The following is a 22,959-nucleotide window of genomic DNA, read 5'->3' as shown; positions in this document are numbered from 1 at the left end:
AAAAATCATTCCTTACAAGAAATGTGGAAACTGGGCCCAGTTATCCAAAAGTAATCTGATGGGATGTAAGTTATTAGATTGGATAAAATGATTTTCAAAAGAATAAAAGGATAATATGATAATTAGATCAGGTCATTTCAATCTGGATAAAACCTCCTGTCTGAAGTGTTGAAAACTTTGAAGTAGGTTGTGATAACTTTGTAATAGCTTCAATATATATATATATATATATATATATATATATATTTTTTTTAAGTTATATTTTGGGGCATTTTCACCTTTAATGGATATAACAGCTGAAGAGAGACAGGAAATGTGGGGAGTAGAGAGTGGGGGAGGACATGCAGTAAATGATCAAAGCTGGAATCGAACCTGCGACCTTGGCAACAAGAGCTACTGCCTCTGTATGTGGGGCGCGTGCTCAGACTGCTAGGCCAACGGCGCCCCATTGCTTCAATATTTAACATAAAATATTTAATGATTTAATGTTAAAGCTGGGGTTTGTAAGTCACGGAAAACTAGCATGAATTTGAATGTAATATTTCCTCAGGACTCCATCTAACCCCTCCCCTCGGTACTCCTCCAAAACGACGCCCCCGCTCACATGAACGAGCGCCGCTGATTTGCGACCATATGATTGTGACTGATTCAAAACCGGTCCTCAGCACATCGTTTGTGTTTTGCAGTATGTCAACTCATGTCTCACTCGGCAGTAAGAAAACACCAAAACATTATTATAGTGAAAGTTAAAAACACAAACAAACATGAAATGTACGCGCAGGAGGCAGGCAGAACGGCAGGATGGGATTTGATTGGTTTCATAAATTGGCTCCTGATGGCAGGGATTGGTTGATGTTTTCCCAGGTTTACTCCGGCTGTAGATAGTGTCTTTTTTCCGCTCTTTTTTAACTACACATTATGTATTGATTGCCATCAGGACATAAAGATCATTTTAAGCTGTATAATAAAAAATGTGTATAAATCTGACTACCAACCCCAGCTTTAAGCAGCAGTGAGGATCTTTCAGGTTATGTTGATTTTGGCGCCTCCTCTGGGCGAAGTATGTAGAACGCAGTCCCAGTTAGAGCTCAGGTAATCTGATTTGGTCTTCTTTAACAGTTTTTGTTTGGATCAGATTGGTCCTATCCAGTTTTATTTATTATGAAGAAAGGGAGCTGGATTTGGTTTATCCTGGATAGAAAAAGATAAAAGTTTCCAAATCTGGATTATTCCGATTCACCTGAGGCAGACTTCATTCTTTGTAGCAGGAAGCTAACTCCTTCTCTGTCCAGGTGATCATGCTGCCGGTTTTTGGATGCAGTAATTCTGTCATGTTACATTCTATGTGAAATGTGGTGACAATATGCATGTAGCTGCAGACTTACCTCTGAAGAGAGTAGTTGGTTTAACTGGTTTTATAAAATAACTATGACCTCAACTTTAAAAGCATTTGTACCAGAAGGTTAATTGGTTTTGCAGCAAATTGTAGGACATAGAAAACACATACAAAACAATAAAAACAAAGAGGCCAGACATTTAAGAAACTGTGTTTACATTTTTAGCAACATCTATTTGTTTGTCTTTTTGTTGAGGTATGACACAGTGTTATTACTTTCACTCTCAGTTATTCTGTTTTATCGACTACCTTTTACAGCTTCACACCTGAAGCGGGACAGATTTTTGGGTTGTTGATCATTTGAAAATACTCAAAGAAACAACATCACAAGTACTCCACTTAGAACATCTATTACAGAGTCATGACTATTATAATCAGCATTCAGGTTAGGTTAACCTTCATCTCACCTGAGTGAAATCTACTCTCCAGGTATGAGAAAATCTTTGAGGAGGTGCAGGCTCTGGAGCCGGTTCATGTGTTTCACGGATGGATGAGGGTGGACGGTCGGAGCATGAAGAGCTCTTTACTCAACATCATCAAAAAGTGGAGTTTCATGTTCAAACAGCACCTCATGGACCACGTTACCAACAGGTAATATATCAGTGTTTTAAATGTTTCAGCTTTGGGAGGTAACCACTCAGGACACCAAACTTTGAATATCTGCTTACTGTCTGTGTGATGAGGCTTCAAGAGTACAGCTGCAAGTAGAACCACCCTTGATGCACCACTTTCATCAATTAGTCTTCCCTATGTAAGTCGGGAACTTAAGAGACCACTTATAACTGACTGGTTGAAGGCAGAGATATTTCACTTTCCTTCTTCTTACCATTATAAAGCTCTTTTTTTTTCTTTAAAACTTTTCTTTCTACATTAAATTATTAATCATCTTTCTTTTTCTTTTATGATACCCGGCAGCATCTCCCCCAAAGAGTGCCAGGTCAAAAGATTGATGTGTCTCTATTTATTTGAATTTCACCCAGCTGTAAGAAAAATTCTCCCAGAGGAAATAAAGTTAGATTTTAAGTTTGATTACATCATTAGTGGTCATTTTCTTACACTTCACGAACGCTCCCCAAAAGGAAGTGAAAACATTACACATCTGGTTTCAGAAGCTGAGTCATATCCCTCATGACGCATAACTGAGCTTGATTAAGGTTCATTTTGACTGCAAATGTACTTTTAATGATCATTGTCTCACTGTGCGTCTGCAGTCTGTCAGATCTGCAGCAGTTCATCAGCGTGGCTGAGGCAGGCCTGAGCCAGCGGGTGGAGGAGGGAGACTACGGTGGCCTGGTGGGGGTCATGGGTCACCTGCTGGCTGTAAAGGAAAGACAAAGTACCACAGACGCCATGTTTGAGCCGCTGCAGCAAACCATCGCTCTGCTGAAGGTGTACGAGCAGGAGCTGCCTGACGTGGTCTACAAACAGCTGGAGGTTTGGACTCAGGCTCACTTATTTCACATTATTTTTACCTGCTTCTTTTCTTACACCTGCAGCAGAACCATTTCTTACACTTTTACTTTACTTTTCTTTTTTTTGATCGCTCATCTCTGTCCTCTGCTCCTCATCCTCCCAATTCATCATCTGTCACTCCTGCCTTCTTTTAATCTTCCTCTCCTTCCACCTCTATCTGTCTACCTGTCCGTGCTCCAGGAGCTGCCGGAGAAGTGGAACAACGTGAGGAAGCAGGCCGTGTTGGTCAAGCAGCAGGTCGCTCCTCTTCAGGCCATCGAGGTGACAAACCTGAGGAGAAAGTGTGCGTCCTTCGATGTGGAGCAGCACACCTTCAGGGAGCACTTTCGCAAAAACGGGCCCTTCAGGTAGAAAAACACTTTGCACTTTGCTGTAACTTCTCTCTGTCCTTCAGAAGAAGTAAGTATATTTAGAAGGAGAATACTTCCACTAAATGATTGGTGTTTAATGCATCAGACAGCGTGACGTTAGTGTTTACATGATCCTTTTTCAAATGATCTGAAATAGAAACTCTGACTTCTGAAGCATTTGAAGCTGATTCAAGAAATGATGTCTCAGTAAGCACAATTAGAAACGTCAGTGCTGGTGGAACAACTCTAACGCACAGTTAAAGGGTTAATGCACATTTGCATGTGTAATCAGGAGGAGGGAAATTTACTTTATTATCTCTTACCATAAGAAATCTGAGACAGTGTTCCTGACAGAGAACCAGACAACAGAAGAGGGCAAACCTCCTTGCAGTTGGCCTCTCCTTCGCCTCTTGTTCCTCCTCTCTTACCTCCCCGTCACTTGTTCCTCTCTTGAGAAAAAAAATTTGCATTGCTGACATTTTAGAGGATTGTTTTAAGATGAGGGCCTGCACTGAACTAAAGTGAAAGAAGTTTCAGTGGGATAAAGTGATCAGTTCCAGAGAATCATCTGTCTTTAAAAAGATAAAGACATGTTTTTAGTTTTATTCTCAAACTCTTCAAGTTAAAGAAGCTTTTTGTTCAGAAAATAATCAAATAAGACATCAGAAAGTGACCAAACAATGCTTCAAAACACTAAAGCCTTTTTTTTTCCTCTCCTAAAAACTTTAATTTATTTTAAACATAAAGATAAGTCATTCAAGTTATGTTTAAATACATTGACTAAAGTGATATGTTACAATAAAGGAATGATTAAAAACACACTGAAGATACAGAGTGTAGCCTGCCACACTCTCCAACTCTTGAGTTTGTCATTGGTGACTGTGATTCACTGTATTCAATCATATTAGCTGCAAAATATATGAGATGCAACTGAAAAACACAACTCAAAGTTGTGTGATAGACGATTAATCAGTGTCTTACAATAGAGGATGAAAACAAGTTTTACTTTTAGTGTCCAATGTCTTTTCAATGGCGGACACAGATTGAACGTAAAAAGCTCTCTGAGCACATTCATACCACTGCATGAAGGAGCTGCTCTCTTCTCTGCTCTGTCCTCTGTTACACCCCCAGCTCTCACACAGCCTCTACATCACAGACTGTTTTAACTCACAGATCTGCAAATACCAACGTTTTGTTAAGTCCCTTTGGTGTCTCATAAGGATGCGCAAGTTAGCTTCATGTCTGGTGCAGATGGACGGAGGAGAGACAGAGATACCTTTTCAGAGAGGTTATTATGCCAAATATCTGACATCCAGAAATGTCTCAACAAATAAATAACAAAATAACAAGGAAATCAGCCAACAGGAAGGCAGAGAGCAGATTCTCTGCATACAGACACAAACTTCAACCGTACTAGACGTGAACATTTAGAGGGAATATTTTCATTCGTGTCTGCCCAATATCATTCAGGAAAATAATATCTATTCATCCTTTTATTACTGTAGACAGTGTGTCAGATGCTAGTATGTTTCCAGTGACCTGTGTGCAGGGAGATCATCAGAAACAAGACAGTTACCCAGGTTTCTGTGCTGTTGTATCAAAACAAGCATCAGTGCTGTTTGATTCTAACTAGTGAGGTAGTTATCCTGACAGCCCTGCTGGAGCTACACGCAGGGCTTCACTGAGGAGGTTTCAGAAAGTGTCAGTATTTGATTTCTTTGTTTCAGAGTCATTAAAGGAAACACTATTCCCTGAGCGAGCCCCTTTGAACAGATAAGAGCGTCACCTCTCTGCCTCCTCTCTGATGTCAGAGTAGAGTTATCTCACATCCGACAGGGCTAATTGAATCTTAACACAATGATAATTAATTCATAGGTGGAGATGCTTCGTCATAATGTCTAATTGTCAGATTAGTTATGTGTGTAATTGGTCTCTTAATAACCTGGTGATTATTTTCTCATTAATGTCATGAAAGTCATTGTTAATTGTCACAGTGTGCGGTTAGCACCAGAGACTCTGCTGCAGCCAAGTCAGGCTTGGCAAACCTGCAGCCCTTCATTACCCAAACACAGCCTGATTCATGCCGCTCTGCTGTGTAAATGTGTGTGTGATGGCGCCTGGTGTGGGCTCAGGTTTGACAGCGGAAGCCCCTACCAGATGTTGGACTCATTCCACCTGCGCATCACGGAGCGGGAGGCAGTGATGGCCTCCCTGGTGGAGTCCGCCAGCCTGTTCGAGGTCACCGTCTCCGAGTACAAACAGCTCCGACAATGCAGGTAAAGCCCAAAGCAGGAAGGAGAAAATACCCACAGCTCACGCCAAATTCCAAACTAATGAGCCATGATAGCAGAGAGGCTCTTTCACATTCAGAGCCAGTGTGCTTGATTTCACCCTGTCCCCCTTCTTCATCCCTAAGGCGTGAGGTGGGGCTACTAAAGGAGCTGTGGGACATGATCACTGTGGTGGAGTCCAGCATGGCGGCGTGGAGGACGACTCCCTGGAGAGAGATCCATGTTGAGGACATGGAGCTGGAGTGCAAACGCTTCTCTAAAGATATACGAGGGCTGGATAAAGAGGTGAGGGAGGACACAACGGTAACTCTTCATCCAACAGTCTTTTTCTCTTGTTTGATTTATATAAGGCTGAGTTCACATTTGCACAAAACGCCACAACATGTATAGCAGCCTGCAAAAAGCAGAAATTGTCATCTTGACTTTATCAATAATTGTTCCTGCCACCCTCTTGGCACACTTCTGTAAAAAGTCAGTGAGCTGATGTGACACACAGCAGGAAATATTCAGGAAACTCTCAGCTAGCTTAAGCACCAGCTGCACTGGGAGCTTCTGAGGCTGTGATGCACCTCCTGTTTTTGAATGCACAAATGTCAGTTCGACTGGAATAATTTAAATGAAACTCGGAGCTCCCTCGTCTCCGTCAGAGATCTTTGTTGTGACTCCTGGTCTTGTATGATAGGTCAGAGCCTGGGATGCCTTCACAGGTTTGGACAGCAGAGTAAAGAACCTCCTCATCTCCCTGCGGGCCGTGGCAGAGCTCCAGAACCCGGCCATACGAGCCCGGCACTGGCACCAGCTGATGGCTGCTACCGGAGTCCGCTTCACCATGGACCAGGTCTGTGGTTTTATTCTACAAATGAGATATTAAAACTTCTGATATAGTTCTGATCATCACTTTGGGTGAATTAACAAGCTCTAGTCCTGCTGTAATTTCCATTTTCTCCTTAAACAAGCTGCAGTGTTAATAATGTGCCTGTGATCTAAGGGAACACACACACACACACACACACACACACACACACACACACACACACACACACACACACACACACACACACACACACACACACACACACACACACACACACACACACACACACTCTGCAGTTTCCTCCAATTAATTTCTTATTTTGTTCCTCAGCTCAGTCTGTACCCTCACTGGACTTGTTTGTTCTCTTTGTACCGCTGCAGCTGTTTAGTTTGTACAAAAGTTATTACAAAGAATAAATTGGTCTCATAGAACAAGTGTTATAATACACTGTAAACTCGCTGGTTTGCTGTTTACTACCTGTTAACATAGGTCACCTGTAGGAAGAGCAGCAACTGTTGGAGGTAAAGAGCAGCAGCTGTAGAGACTTCATCCCTTTATGACCCATCACTCGTTTCAGGCTGGTCTGCCTGATAATAAAACATATGACTACTTCCTGTCTTTATACTGCAGCATAGCCTTAGAACATAAAGTTTTCAACTCTTTATTTATGTGGTTGAACTTATTTGAAGCTTAGGAGACACTATACTTTTAAAGTATGGCTATGAAAGCCACTGTGCTTTAAACGTTAATGTGCCCAATGAGAAAAATGATGAGAGTGCAATCAATCCAGCAAAGATCACATGCTCATGTTTGTGTGTTATTTGTATAATTTCTTGAATATTCCTTGCTGTACCAGCGTGTAGCTGTGTGTGGTATAACATGGATCTTCTGAGACTTCCCCCTGCAAGCTGTATGTGTTTCTGCTGCAGTAATCCTCTTTGACTGCAGGGGGCTCATTTAAAAAAGGCAGAAGCTCTGACTTGTGTCGCCTGTAGGTGATGCAGGTTTGATTGGAACAGCAGGTGTAAAGTCTGTGTCAGTAGAGCGCTACAGTCTGATTGTAATAGCAGCTTTCTACATTAATGACTCTAAAGTGAGAGCAGCAGGACCTTAGCATTAGTGTGTCAGAAACACTATCATGTAATGTAATGGAGGTTATTTGAATTGTGGGTAGAGTACTGATGAGGTTTTGTATGAGCAGGAGACGACTCTGGCCGACCTGCTGCAGCTGAACCTGCACTGCTTCGAGGACGAGGTCAGAGGGATCGTGGACAAAGCTGTGAAAGAGATGGGGATGGAGAAAGTGCTCTCGGAGCTCAACTCCACCTGGACAGGTACAGGAAGGGGACACTCTGACTGTCTGGAGTTACATTTCTCTTGTTGGGGAAATAACAGGATAAAATAGTGACATTAAAGACAAACAGTGAAAAACACAGAAAACACTGCGACAGATGACAAAATACAAACAACAAGCTTCATGATGGTGTAGCGATAATGTAAGATAAGTCTTGAAGAAGGGAAGAGCTAAATAAGGACAAAATAGCACAAAAAAAACACTACAATTGTGATAAAAAGCCAGCTTGTCAGACATTAGTTTGTGCAGAAGTTAAATCCAGCACGTTTAGAAGGCTGCATCTGTGCTTCAAGGTGAAACTAAATGAAAGGATGCTCATTTAGGCGAGCAAAAAAAGCTTTAATTACTGCAAAAGCTAACTATTCAGAAAGTGTTTCAGTAAGATCAAATGCTTTACAAAACATTCTTTAAGGTCAGCACTGTAGTGTCTTATTAATCACAGACATCCACATCCCAAAGCAAACCCTTCTTTATCTTCTGCTTGTCTGTAATTGGGACCATGATTTCCAGTGCAAGTCATTTTGTATTTATAAAACGCAAGAACAAGCTTACAAGGCAGTTATGGTGAGCACAAACACAGAAGCACTCTCATTAATCCTAGAGTAGAAATACAATAAAAAGTGTGTCCTTCAGTCCAGTAAAGCACACAGACAGATAGATTATTTGTCTGATATTTACAAATCTCCAAAAGGTTCCAACACCACAAGGGTTAAGTTAAGGAACTGAATTAGCTGAAGTGACACCTCGCATACAGCTAGCAGCTCTCAAAGAGGCTACGCCCCTAATTCTACCTCCGTTAATCCTTAATCAAATGTAAACAGATGAGCTGTATATAAATTTAGCACATTCAGTTGTCATGAATAGAGAAATGAGATATAGAGACACAAACTATTTTGTACCAGGCTGTTAACATGTTTATTTCTGTTGTAACATTTTAACATGGGGCTCTATGGGGACTGACTCACTGCAGGAGACAGCCTCTAGTGGACAACTGCAGAACTGCAGTTTATGCAATCACAGAAGTTGCTGCTTGCTTGAATTTAGAGATTGAGATCGTTAGCTCATTAGAAATGTTCTCATACACTTCTATACAATCTGGCTCTGGCTCTGCCTCTGTCTATCTTCTCTGAATTGGCTTCCGTTTTCAACTTGAAGGTTGCAACAATCCCTTATATTCAGTCTTTATTTATAACCTACTGATGGTTTGTTTGATCCAGGTATGCAGTTCAAGTACGAGCCTCACCACAGGACTCAGGTTCCTCTGCTGCGCTCAGACGAGGAGCTGATCGAGACCCTGGAGGACAACCAGGTGCAGCTGCAGAACCTGATGTCGTCCAAGTACATCGCTCACTTCCTGGACGAGGTGTCTTCATGGCAGAGCAAGCTGTCTGTGGCCGACTCTGTCATCTCCATCTGGTTTGAGGTGCAGCAGACGTGGACTCACCTGGAGAGCATCTTCATCGGCTCAGAGGACATCCGCTCACAGCTGCCGGAGGTACAGCCTTCATGAATAAATAGTTAAAAAAGGAGTTGAAAAAGAAAAAGCAACAATTAAGCGTCTCCAAATTTCTTAATGTGTAGCTGAAAGTCTCTCAAGCAACACTGTTGTAATAATATAACAATATTAATCAGTTTTCACACTCACAGGAGGCATTGCTTTGTTTTCACTGTCCACCTTTCTCTTTAGTGCACGCCAGAAGAATTTACTGTTTTAGATTTGCTTTTTCTATCATCATGGTCCCTCAGCTTTCAGCTCTCTGTATAACTCATTCATACACTTGAGCTGCAGAGCTTATCAGAATGAAGAGATCTGATTGAAAGGCACTGTGCGTGATTATTTACAATGCATGCATCGTCTGCCGTTCTCTTGGGCTTTCTTAAGTCTGGAAAAGCTGTTCTTTTTCAATGAGCTAGCACCAGAAGATAGGATTCAAGAATCTAACGATGTAATTGAAAAATTGTCGAAATAAAGACATGTATTCTTAACTGAACATTTTTTTCACATCCCTAGTAGCTTAATTCAAGTGTACACTCAGTTCATTCCAGCTCCATAGGTGTTCATCACTGAGAGCTCTTATGCATGCAGGTCTCACCCCGTACCCCTGTCACTGCTGCCATATGAACCCAGATAGCTTGACTCTTATAGCTGTTAATTAAGACAGCATTAATTGGCTCGCACTCACAGTTTAGGAGCTGAGATTACTCGACTTTTTAATTGCTCCCACGATGATCCGACTGTGCTTAAACCCAGATGTTTGCTATTAAACGGCTGATTCTCTCCCCTCTCTTCTGGGAACCTTAATCTGCTGGCCGGGCTCCCTCGTGAAATCCTCTGCAGGACTCCAGGCGCTTCGAGGGGATTGATGCTGATTTCAAAGAGCTGGCAACGGCCATGCATCAAACACCCAACGTGGTGGAGGCCACGAATAAACCAGGCCTGTTTGGTAAACTGGAGGATATCCAGAGCAGGTGAGAGGTCCTTCTGTTTCTTCTTCTTTAGTGCTTTACCAGGGCCCCCTATCAGGGGATTTCACTGCTTGTGTGTTTCTCTGCAGGCTGGCTCTGTGTGAAAAAGCTCTGGCAGAGTATCTGGACACCAAGCGCCTGGCCTTCCCTCGATTTTACTTCATCTCCTCTGCTGATCTGTTGGACATCCTGTCTAATGGGACCAACCCACACCAGGTGTCTCCTCTAATTTTTGCCTGAGGGGTGTGATAGTGTAATGCTTCAGTCTGTTCAGAGTTTGTTAAAGCTTTTTGCACCATGTAAGAAACTTTCTAGAAGTTGCTCTTCACAGTTTTTTAAATTGCATCATTTAGCTATGAAGGTGTGGACTCCCGTAGTACTTCCAGTGTCCACACAGGGGCACTGTTGTTCATGGTTTTAGCCTCCATCATCACCACATTGTCTTATGCATTCCCTTCTAACAGAAATAAATCACAGTTAAGCAGGACTTGCCACTAAATCTCCCTAAGAGGAAGTTAGCCACAGAACACGGGTCCTGCCCTCCTATAAATGATTCAGAAAAACAATAATGAATTGTTATTTATTTGCACAGCAGCAGAGAAATCCGGTCACACTTTGAGCTGAGTGTAAATGTGTGTGTGTGTGTGTGTGTGTGTGTTTGCTCAGGTCCAGAAGCATCTGTCTAAGCTGTTTGACAACACGGCAAAGATGAGATTTGAGGAGGATGGAGAGGGGAATCCTACAAAGATCGGTCTGGGCATGTACAGCAAAGAGGAGGAATATGTCCCTTTTAATCAGACCTGTGACTGCACCGGACAGGTAAAACACACCTATGAGCTGTGGTCCCTGAATATGACCTGCTTTCTTCAGTTCATAGTGATAGGAGGTGGTTTATGGTGGAGTGTTAAGGCCACACCAAGCAAAAAAACGAGGTTTTGAAAATCAGGTGCTAATATTATGACGATAGTCGTTAGATTACAAGGGTGTTATCTCAGGAATAAATAATAATAAAATCTTTGTGTAATCAGAGTAAAGCAGTGATCTTGCAGGAAAGAGGTGATAACAACAAAGGAATCAATTTGACATATTATGCAAATCACATCTTTCTACAATTTAATCTTTTAATATTTGACTTCTTCTTGAAACTCCTGATTATTTAAATTATTCTTGTTGCTTCGTTGTAAAAAGATCAAGTTTAATAATTATTCACCTTGTAAAAACGTGTACTTTCAACAGATGCTTATTGTCACTTTAGAAAGGACTTTGCGTGTGCAGAACGCTTTGCCTCTGTGTCAATAAAGCGAAGCGATAGCGAAGCAAAACTTTTCAAAAACAAAATGAGATGAAAAAATAATTGGGTTTTTAAACTTTTCTGCTCTCTTAAAAATGAAATTCAGAATTTCTACAGAAGAAATCATTATACAGGCTGAATGTTTGTCATGATAATTGGTAGGAGTGGGTTATTTATCAAGTTTTTAAGATGTATCCATATATTTTCAGACGAGACATACGTTAAGACAGTATAGTTTGTATGGACATATATGTTTGGTTAAGATTATGTTCACATTTTCTCTGTAGAGCTCCCACTTTGCCCATTTCTCTCTTCACTGTCTTTACCCCGCCTCTCTCTCTCTGAGCAAAACCAAAACTCACAACAAGAAATCATGTATGCAGCATCAACATGGAAACAAAGATGGGAATAGGTGGAATATAAAAAGCTGGATACTAGCTTGATCATTTGGAGGTGGTTAGTGTTTAAAAAGTCAGAAGAAGAACAGAGAAACATGTATTTTGTGGAGAGTGCAGAAAATAGTTGTAATAAAGCCATCGTACCCTTCTGCACTGAAACAGTCCACGTTGCCAGAGGGTCGATATAACCAAGGCAGTGGACTACTGTGTTGCTTAAGACATGATCCCCATTTCACAAAGCTGTCAATCAAAGTGGGATAGCCCTTTATATAGCATCAAATAACTAATTGAAAATAAACTAGTCAGAAAAATGAGCACTGTGACATAAATCAGTATGATGAGAACTAACTATGACATGAACTATGTTGGACAAACATTTATTTGACCTGTATTTGGATTTTATACTTTGACCCATGTCCCATCTGTTCACATGGAGGAGGCAGGGTTTTGGAACTATACTGCAGTCAGTCACCAGGGGGTGCTACAAATATTTTTGCTTCACTTTTGTGGAGCTAACATGCCCATCTTTGATGAGGTCTTTGCTTCAGATGAAAATTAGCCTTATAGATATTCTTGTGTTTTTTTTAATACATGCATGCATTGATTTGTAGCGTTGCTTTTTGAACAAACTAAATCTATAAGCCAGTAGAAAATAACAAGAAGATAAGTAGCATCAGTGAGTTAATCTTTTATTTTGGTTCTCTGAGGAAGAGCCTGACTATCCCTGACACAAAGTGTGCAGTGTCACATCATAAATATTCAGAAATGTGTATTCCAGGAGCAAATAAATCCCAAACCAAAAAACATTGATATCTAAAAGTTTGAATCTTAAAGTCAGGATTTTTTTATTTGAAAATGTGTGAAAAGCATCCAAACTCGTACCGCTACAAGTTCTCTTTGATGAGATAAATGCTAAAGACATTTATTCTCTTCATTACACTCACTGCTGACAGTCTCACTAAGACTTGATGAATGGAACAGATAAAGAAATTCACTCACCTGCCCTTTTATATAACAGAGGAAAACGTATATCAAATGTAGACATCTCAATAAAGGAGACAAATGAAATAGAGTCTGTCGTAGCCCCTGGGGTTTGCATATCAAAGCTCATAAATCCATTAATTTTCCATTACGTCCCATAGTATTTGCATGACTCCACTTCCACTCTAATGCTTATTAATGACCTCATTAGGGTCCATTGATAAGGGAGCCCGTCGGTGCTCACGTGACGCACATTTTAATGTTTCCCTACATTTATCTTCACAGTGCTGTCTCTGTTTTTTGTGTTTTTTTTTGTGTGAAGGTTGAGGTGTGGTTGAACCGAGTCTTGGACACCATGCGATCCACAGTCCGACATGAGATGACAGAGGCAGTGATGGCCTACGAGGAAAAACCCCGAGATCAGTGGCTGTTTGACTACCCGGCTCAGGTAAACAGACTCAGTGGGATGTTTGTGTAGATTTAACTGAACACACTCACTTTGGGGATTTTTCTCAGTTGTAGCCTCACTTGACGTCTGATGGATGGACAGCTTTATCACACCTGTTCCTCTCACAGATATTTCAGTCCAGCACACTCACTAATGCTTTACATACACAGACTCTGCTGAATGTTATCAACAGCATGAAAGCATGTGGCTGTTTTGGATAATGATAAAATGTATTCTACCTAGACGGTAGGTGTTTGATGTTTTTAAAGGCAACATTTTTGCTGAGGTCTTTTCTGTGTTTTGACATATTTTGGGTCTAATTGACGAGCACGTACAAAAAGTTTAAAGTTTTTCTAGTTAGTCACTTCAGCCCACAGCAATGAAACAGACTGTAATGGCTGCTAGCTGGACCAAAGTGTATCCACTACAAGTTGACAGACTCAGACTGTTGTGCTAAGTGTCTGACAAAATTATCAGGTAAAATTCCCGATAAGATAAGATAAGATAAGATAAGATGAGATGAGATGAGATGAGATGATATAAGATAAGATAAAATAAGATAAGATACGATAAGATGATATGAGATGAGATGAGATAAGATAAGATAAGATGAGATATCTTTATTGTCATAGTAAGGTGTAACAATGAAATTCAGTAGGATCAGTCCTCCAGATGCCTAAAAAAAATAAGACTAAATTAGATTAAAGTATTAACTATATGAAAATAAACAATAGAATAAACATCTAACTTTATAAAAAAACAAATACACTGTATGAAATGTACAATAGGGTAAATATAAAGCTATATAAAAATAGACAATAGAATATACATAACAGTTTAAACAATATAAACATGAACAGTAGAGTATGTACAGTGTGCAAGTGTGCAAGTATAGTAAATGTTTAAAGTGGCAGGTGCTGGGATATCGCACAGTTCCTTGGAGGGGGTGGGGTGATGGTGGCTTCTGAGAGTCGGCTTCTGAGAGTCGGCTTCCTCTTTAACTAAAAGTTCTATTTTAAAATTTCCAAATTCTTTATTGTGTGCAGATTAGACCTAATGGTTAAGTTGTGTGCCCATGTAGCAGGTGGCCCGGGTTTGAATCCAGCCTGCAGCCTCTTTCCTGCATGTCATGGGCTTGGAGGAGAACACCTGTTGGGGGGGGATGTCTGTCTCTCAGGCTGTGACAGAGGTGGACATACCTCTATCTCTGTAGGGATCCCTTCTGTGATGGTGTCAGACACTTAAAAAAACAATCTGAACCTGTCAGAGACAAAAACCAGTACGCATGTGCTGGTTATCAGTTCTGAGGTATACCTTTGTCTGAAAAAGTCACGGTTTCCAAACCCACTTACATTTTCCGTCATATCAATTCTACAGTATGAGTTGTCCCTCCCTCCAAGATGAACTGAAAGCTAAAACTTTCAGGTCATCACGGTACAGCTCTGTGTCAGCACCACCAGTCCTTTGTGATAGGTTAGTGAATGTGCATGTAACAGAGAAACTGTGAGATGATATGTTTGTTAGCCTGTTAGTGAGTCTGTTTAGATTTTTGTAGAGCTGTCTCCAGGGACGATAGAGTCTGACAAGCAGCATGTGAGTACACAGAGAGGAAAGACTGCACTGGGTGTCTTTTTCAGGGCATTTAGAGTTTTATTTTGATATAACATTTGGTGCTCAGGCTGCTAAAATAACACATTTTAGAGCTGCAATCTTGATACCCAGTACCTCGATATTTTTGTTTCAGGTCATCATACCGTCAGGATCTTGTACAGACCCATGCCTAAAACAAGACCTTTTATTGGACACACTGAACATATGAAATAAAGGTTTCCGTTGCAGTCATTACACTCTGTTTCACTGCTGCAAACTGAAATATGTAAAATTAGGGCCAGAATTTAAAAAAAGATACTGAAATGTTTCATTTGACGTGGTACAAGGCTTAAATATCTGCCCAGGGAACACAGCAGTTTCTAAAATTGATCTAGGAATTTGAAATCAACTCCATCATAAGTGTTTACTTAAATATAGCACAGGTAAAAAAAGAGTGCTGAATCACTCTTTAGTTATTTATGTGAGCAACAGAGTCAAGGTGAGTCTTTTAGAAATGCAGTGTACTATTTTTTCATTGACTGCAGATTAATTATTTATGATGAGAACATGAATCATTACTGAAGTCAACAGTGTAAGAATGTTGCTGCTGAAGGCCACATTTAATAAGAAACTAGCTTTGTGCAGACGCATGTGTTCCCTCTGTATGTATTCAGCAGCTGTTTATCGAGGCAGCAGCTTATTTTGTAGTCAGGTCCTGGACCGATCCTGGTTCTGCCCTCCAGACACTCTCTGCAAGTGAAGGAGAGCTCAGAGGAGCAGATCAGAGGTGGGGTGTCTATGAGATCACTCAGCTTTAAAAAGACATGATATCAGGGTGATTTCAGTGACAAGGCATTTACTGTTTCCAGTTCAACCCAAGAAAAGATGAATCATCAATCAAAATATTTCAGTCTGATTTATACTTAAAGATTCTACATAAAAAGATAGACTCTGTATTTTAGTAATGGAAGTGTTCTGGTTCTTGTTTGTTGTGTGAGCAGTATTTACCAACCAGGTGTCAGCAGGCTTTGGTGTCTGTAGGAAAAACAGTCTGTATGGAGAGCAAAAGCAGGAGGAAAACAATCCAATGACATCCCGGCTCCCGTCGTTGGTAATCTGAGGAGATTTATCTCTCTCTATAAACAGATATCTGCATGAAGAACAGCTCACAATCTGTTCTAGATCAAACATTTACACTGAGACACAAATCTGTTTGATGCTGAGTCACTAAAGACAATCAATGTTTAGATTTCCTGACTTCCTTGAATGCATCAGAAATTATGGATCCCACCTCCATTCAACAAACAAACATTTGAAATGTACCTTTTGCCGTCTCTTGTGGAAAGACCTGACAAAGCTTGACTTTTCACTTTTAACTCATCTGCATCCTGATGTTGTTATTTCAGAAAACTTCACGTACGCATCTGGAGGAGTGAATCTCACATCACCTTTGATCTGGCACACTGTGGCTTCTTAAGTTGCTAATCTGGAACGGGAAATAAAGCCTAGGCCTGATTTTTTTTATTTATTGCTAACAATAGAGAAGTAGACTATCATTCCAAGAGGTATTCATTGTTTTCGGAATATTATCACGTTCAAATTTCATGAACACTAAAAACAAAACCCTCCCACTCTTTTTGTTTTACCGGGATCAGATATTGTGTTTGTAGATTCTAGTTTCCTAAGACACAATTTTTGTGTGTTATTAAATCCAGCAGGGGAACATTTTTTTCCTTTCGTGCAAATGTTTATTGTGTGCAACTTCAGCCTTCAGCACCCACTCCCGAAATACAGCTCACATGTTTTGGAACATAAGGCACCTAATGAAAACAGGTGCAGAATCCTCAGTAAGACTACTCCTCTGTTAAAAACTGTCCCTTTATGCTCATTTTATATCCAGTTGCACATAAGTATGTCTCCTGTCAGTTCCTGTGCAGCTGGACGAGTCAGATTTTAAAATGCATTGAGCAAATATGGACCAGAAAGATTCTAGTGATGTCCAGACGACTCTAAACACAATACTGCTTTCGTCAGGGCTTTATTCAACAAAGAATTTCATCTGTCACATCAGCTTTCAGTGTTCAGAATGATGATTCGACTCTTCTTCCCCTTTTCATGCCACCCCTTAATCAGTGTGAGTGTTTAATCATGCATGCTGGCTGTCAGATCAATGGCGAGACATTTAAACATTTCCGGCAGTCTTCGTTCTTAGTTATCCGGTGTTATTTCCATCTCTCTTTCAGTGCTGGTCAGCAAAAGCAAAAAAAAAGCATAGCCGACATATATTAACCTTGAATCGCTGTCCAAATTTTTTTACTTGTGTTTAACAAGCAAGGTTTCGCCAGCTGTGTGCATTAAACATATGGGCATATACATATTCATCTGTAATATCTATATATTTTTATGCCAAGGCTTTTTTATTTTAAATTGAATACATTTATGGATTTTGAATCAGGATCATCCTTCATCTAACTCAAAGGGAAAATCTTGAATTTTCAAATAAAATGTACACGCACATTTTGGGATCGTATTGTCTGATGGGTGGAAAAGTTTCTGATTCACTCAGCCCGGTTCCTCAGCCTGCAGCTGCAAGACTGGCTGTTACGGCTTTAATGAAACGTTACGGTGCCAATCAAATGAAATTTGAATTTTTCTACTTTTTTTAAGGACTGACTAGATTTGTTACCTTTTTTCTTTGTTCGTCTATTTGATTTTTTAAAAATACAACAACCTTTAAACCCCCATCATCAATGTTACCACCTGGCTCAGGCCTTGTAACAAGAAGCGAGGCCACACACAGATAAAGCAGTCAAAAGTGTTATTCGTTTAACTGAAATAATCAAACTAATCAATTAAGCAATGTGATATATTAGTATGAGAATAATCAGTCATGTCTGAAATGTATGAATGAGTGAAAGTGTTGTGTGATGGTGGTGACTCGTGCTCCAAACCAAGCAGCAACCTCTGGTCTCAAAATATGAAGCCCTTGCGAAAGTGTTATAAACTGATATTCATCAGGCATCAGCTTGAGGCTGGCTGCAGAAACACCGGAAACCAAATACACACCAACTCAAAAAAGACGATCTTTGCAGCATTAATAAACATGTTTACGGCCTGGTTAAAAAAACGGCTTGGGTCACATAGTTAATTTTTTTAACAGCACACACTGTACGGGGGGAGAATTTTTTTCCAATGTGATGGTTCAGAAGATATCAAGATTACACGTTTTGCCCAAATAAGGACATGACCATAGACTGTAAATAAAAATGGACAGTGTTGCTCCGCCTCTTCCCGTTGTACAGTTCTGAAGCCAAAAAATCCCTCTCCTGGGCGCAGCTATTGTGCAGCCAGAGCATGTGAAGCCTTTGTAATAAGCTCCGCCCTACAGCGTAACGTCACAAGACGCTGTGTGCCCTTTGAAGTTTCGTTCTACGGCGGCTGTGAATCAAAGGAAACCAGGAAGTAAAACCCCGTTTTTTAAACTCTAATAACTAACGAAAAAGAAACTTTTCAGGAAAAAGAGGCCTTGAACACAAAACAGTCAAATACTAACTACATATAACCACAGCATACGGATGTGAGAAACATTCGTACGACGTGTATTTATTTTTTAAAGTTTGACTGCTCCCCCATTCAAATGAATGGGGGAGACGGATTTTTTGACCTATACTGCAGCCAGCCACCAGTCACACTGCTGAAAGCCTCACCACCAGGGCCGTATCCGGCACGCTTGGACATGACTGACTTGACTGGCAGGCGGGAACACATAGCTGTTTGCTAGGAGGCTCAAACCTCGCCTCTTTACCTCACATTAAGTTTGGTTGAGTTCAGCATTGCCAATATGGCTCCTGCCAATGATTGGCTTCAAAACAGCGCTCAGGAACAGATGGGTGACGTCACAGATACTGCGTCCATTGGTTATACAGTCTATGCTCCAAACCAAATAAAGACAGGATGAGGAAGGAGTAGCTGGCTCAGCTGAGAGAGAGACAGCTCATAGAGGCAGGCCTTTTATCCCTTCTGAAGGCCCCACCCAGCTGGGCAGGTAAATCAGACTACCCCTCCCAGCTCCACCCACACGCCATCTCTAGATAACCTGCAAGCCTTAGGAAAACACATGGCCGAGAGACTGAAACAAGCACAACATGCGGAGAGAGCGGGAGGTGTCGTCACATCAACAATAACACAAACTGAAAAGTCAACAGCAGACCAACAGCTCCCGCGTCCTACAAAGACACATTGCTGGTTTTGTTGGTGGACATTTGTGACTTTGTTAAAGCAGCTGTAATTAGATTTAAAAACAATGAATCAGCTCTGATTATTAGATTTAAAAAAGCCTTTGGGAGTAAGAACTTTTCTAACTAGAAAAGAGCTGGTGCATGTGTAAAAAGCCAGGAGATTACATTCAGTGATACAGAAATGTACCTTGTAAAACAGTAGGAGTTTGTGCTTTGATGGTTAGTTTGGTTTGTTGTTGTGTTTGATTAGATGTATGTACTGTATCTGTAATACAAGCTTCACCACTGTATAAGACGCAGTCTGTTATTGGGGGGCTCTCAGAAGGAGAAAGCTTTGCAAAGGCTTCCATTGCATTCATCACTATGCAGTTTCTGTGCAGGTATGTCGCTCTTTCTAGTACCATCTTCTCTTTCGGCACACACTGTACAGGATGGATTTTTTTCACGACTAAGCAGTTTAGAAGATATTAAGATTACAAGTCTTGCATAATTAGAGACACCTCGGACTTGACTGACAGGTGGGAACACTGTAGCTGTTAGCGAGGAGGCAAAAGGCCCACCTGTTTATCTCACACTATCTTGACAGAAGTTAGGTTGAGTTCAGCATTTCAATATGGCTCCCTCTGGCTTCAAAACAGTGCTTCAGAAACAAAAGAGGGACGTCAAGGTTACTACGTCCATTTATTAAGCCCCCCATCGCCACAAGTCATGATGTCTTATATTGGGTTATTTCAATCACACAGGCACTCCACAAGGTTTATTTACTTTATAGTGTACCCCCATTTTATTGTCAGAGCTGTCTTGAAGGTTAAATAACACAATAAAAAAAACTCTCTCTTGATTTTATACTACTATATTGGTAACACTTGTAAACAGGATGTGGCTCATTTTTTTAGATGACAACAAAGGTGTTGAAGTGTGTCCTAGACATTAAATTTGATGGTGTTTTTGTCAGTGTAGTTTGCTGTGTTTGTAGAGAGTGATGTAACCAAAAAATCGTCTTCTGGATATCCTTTCTGTAAAGTTGTCAGACACTCAGAGTAACAATGGAAGCCTCTCAGGGTCAAATTCAAGAACTTTTAGTGGACTTCATTTGATTAACCTGAAAGTTATGTTTCAGCAATCACAGCCTGCTTTGTGTGATGAACTGCAGCACTCAAAAAACGTGTTTATTTTCACCTCTCCTGTGTTCAAACTCCAACAAAAATATGTATTGGTCACATATAAAGTAACAGTGTCGCCTTTTTTCTACTTTTGGTGAATGAAATCCAGGTGGCGCTGACCTGCACTCAGATCTGGTGGACATCTGACGTTGGCATGGCATTCGCTCGTCTGGAGGAGGGCTATGACAACGCCATGAAGGAATACTACAGGAAGCAGGTGGCCCAGCTCAACACCCTTATCTCCATGCTGATTGGCCAGCTGACACCTGGAGACCGGCAGAAAGTGATGACCATCTGCACCATCGATGTCCACGCCAGAGATGTGGTGGCCAAGATGACTGCTCAGAAGGTGAGGGGAAATTTAGACACAAAGCTGTAATACATACATTTTCATGCAGACTCTGGGATTGCTGCTGTATTATTATCATTATTTGAGAAGCTATTACCTGTGAATAATGCACTTGAGATAATTATGCAAGGTGTGTTATTAGCATAATTAGAGGGTGGAGATTAGTTCTGTTTTTTCAGGCCTGACTCTCTGTGTATGACTGTTTCCTCTCAGGTGGAGAACTCTCAGGCCTTCGTCTGGCTCTCACAGCTCAGACATCGCTGGGATGAGAAGCAGAAGCATTGTTTCGCCAACATCTGTGACGCTCAGTTTCTCTACTCCTACGAATACTTGGGCAACACCCCACGGCTGGTCATCACACCTCTGACAGACAGGTATGAAGACGTTATCCTCTGTGTTTATGTTTGGACTCAGAGACAACAAAACAACCTTTCTGGGTTGATTTTGTTTTAAACAGTTACTTAATTTACATGGCAACTCCAAAATGTGAACCTTAAACTAAGTGGGCAACAAAAGAACTCAACCAACATGACAAGACACAGCAAGACAAATGTAAAAACACAGCAGAGAGGAAAATGAGTAAAGAGGAGAGAAGAAAGTGAATATAGAGCGTTCAAAAGCATCAAAGCAATCAAGTCAAAAGAGAAACAGAAAGAAATGATTGTGAAAAATAATCAAATAAAATGTAAAAAGTCCATTAATAGCAATAATAAGACAACATCACCTACAAGCAAGTCCGAAAGTGAGTTTTAAGACCTGATCCAAAAGAAGTCCCTGATTCTGCAGCCTCATCGTTCAAAGCTGAGGGGCCCTTATGGCACTAACACAATCTTTAAATCTAAAGCCTCGACTTTACGACGAGCATAAAGGCCTCACCTGAGGATCTCAAGCTGCAGACTGGTCTTTTAGGGGTCTATAGATCTTCTATGTAGCAGATGCCAAAATAACTGGAAGGCAACTTATTGACAACAGCTTTGCAAAGTTTAACAGAGGGAAAAAAAACAGCCCTAGAACTTTTTTCAAAACCTAAAATCCTGCAAACAGAGTCTAAAGTTGATAAGTAGCGATTCATCTAATTCATTTAGGGTTAGTTCTCTTTTTTGATGTTTGGTTGAATGAGAAACTTATCAATAGTAAATGTATTACCCACAGCGGTCCCGGTCAGCTCAGCCCCTTTGCTGAGAAACAGGCAGAAGAACCAGAACAGAAGCTAGATGATCAAACCCTGAAGACGGGGTCATCTCTACCACCTAATTTAGATCACTTTAAGAAACTCCAATCCAAACCCTGAGGTTGCCACTGTGTTTTTGTACTATTCTTGGATACTTCTGGCTCTCCAGTTTCTTCAAATGATCTACATTAGGTTGCAGAGCTGACCCTGTACACAGGGTTTATAGTCTAGCTTCTGTTCTGGTTCTACGGCTGGTTTCTCAACCACCGGGCTGAGCTGATTGGGATCCCCTTTGGGTTACACACTTACTGTTGGTGTGAACCTCAAAAAACCAAACCCTAATAACAAAAAACAGTCCCTTAAAAATGACTCGGCACGATTGTCACATCTTAACTTTGTGGAATAACAACTGGGCTGGGTTTCTAGCGTTGTCTTCAGAGTTGTTGATGTCTGCTTAAACTAACATAAATCAATTTTCAATACCATGTAAGATTTTCTTACATAACACGTAACCTACCTGGACTGATCAGGTTCCCTCTGAAGGTACCAAGTAAGGAGCGCAGTCAGCTTTTAAAGTGTTCTTTACAGTAAGCTCGTTATCCCGTCACGCCCAATGATTGAATCCAACATGAGAGCAGATCATTCCGTTGAGCTGCTGTCTAAGACTTTGGCTCTCGTGTTTTTGCTTTTGGAAAGACTAAAAAAAGACAAGCAGCCCCCAAACTCATTAAATTCTGAGTATCTCTCTTTCCACAGTCCCCTGCACACAACTTCAGCCTGTGGAGAACCTGACAGGCCTGCAGTGCACTGTTATGGTTGTTAAGCTATGATTGGACAGTCACTGTTTGGGGAAGGGGTTTAGGGAACGGTCAATTGCCCAAAGGCTGCAAACCCTCCACTCTTAAAAAGAGGTTAAGTGAAAAAGCAGAAATATCTCGCATCGAGTCAAGTACAGGGTTTTTATAATCAAATATGCCAGCTTGCCTGAAGCCCATTCAAAATCCATTATAAGAACATTTTCAGAAATCCACTTTTGTTGATGAAAATTGGTCTTTTTTCCTCGTTTTTGAGAACTGAGTAGAGGATAGCAGCTTCTTATCTAATAATAACCATCTGACGCATTCTAATGATCTGCATTTGAATCATTATGCACACCCACCTCGAGCGAAACCTTTTAGAAGGACTT

General features: G+C 40.8%; 1 protein-coding gene across 1 annotated transcript in view; it reads left to right on the top strand.

Moving 5' to 3' along the window:
• Positions 1-22,959, top strand: part of dnah9 (dynein, axonemal, heavy chain 9) — a 229,109-nt gene that overhangs the window by 29,514 nt on the left and 176,636 nt on the right. The window contains exons 19-32 of the mRNA XM_034707459.1: positions 1,826-1,987; positions 2,608-2,830; positions 3,050-3,216; positions 5,352-5,495; positions 5,636-5,795; positions 6,193-6,348; positions 7,526-7,658; positions 8,896-9,173; positions 10,017-10,147; positions 10,234-10,360; positions 10,811-10,963; positions 13,137-13,262; positions 20,363-20,602; positions 20,816-20,976. Of these exons, the coding sequence (XP_034563350.1) occupies positions 1,826-1,987; positions 2,608-2,830; positions 3,050-3,216; positions 5,352-5,495; positions 5,636-5,795; positions 6,193-6,348; positions 7,526-7,658; positions 8,896-9,173; positions 10,017-10,147; positions 10,234-10,360; positions 10,811-10,963; positions 13,137-13,262; positions 20,363-20,602; positions 20,816-20,976 (2,361 nt within the window). The remainder of the gene's footprint in view (positions 1-1,825; positions 1,988-2,607; positions 2,831-3,049; positions 3,217-5,351; positions 5,496-5,635; positions 5,796-6,192; positions 6,349-7,525; positions 7,659-8,895; positions 9,174-10,016; positions 10,148-10,233; positions 10,361-10,810; positions 10,964-13,136; positions 13,263-20,362; positions 20,603-20,815; positions 20,977-22,959) is intronic.

This window comes from Notolabrus celidotus, chromosome 18 (genome assembly GCF_009762535.1).
Source record: "Notolabrus celidotus isolate fNotCel1 chromosome 18, fNotCel1.pri, whole genome shotgun sequence".
In the NCBI taxonomy this organism is placed as follows: domain Eukaryota; kingdom Metazoa; phylum Chordata; class Actinopteri; order Labriformes; family Labridae; genus Notolabrus; species Notolabrus celidotus.
This window is presented reverse-complemented; position numbering and strand designations above follow the sequence as displayed.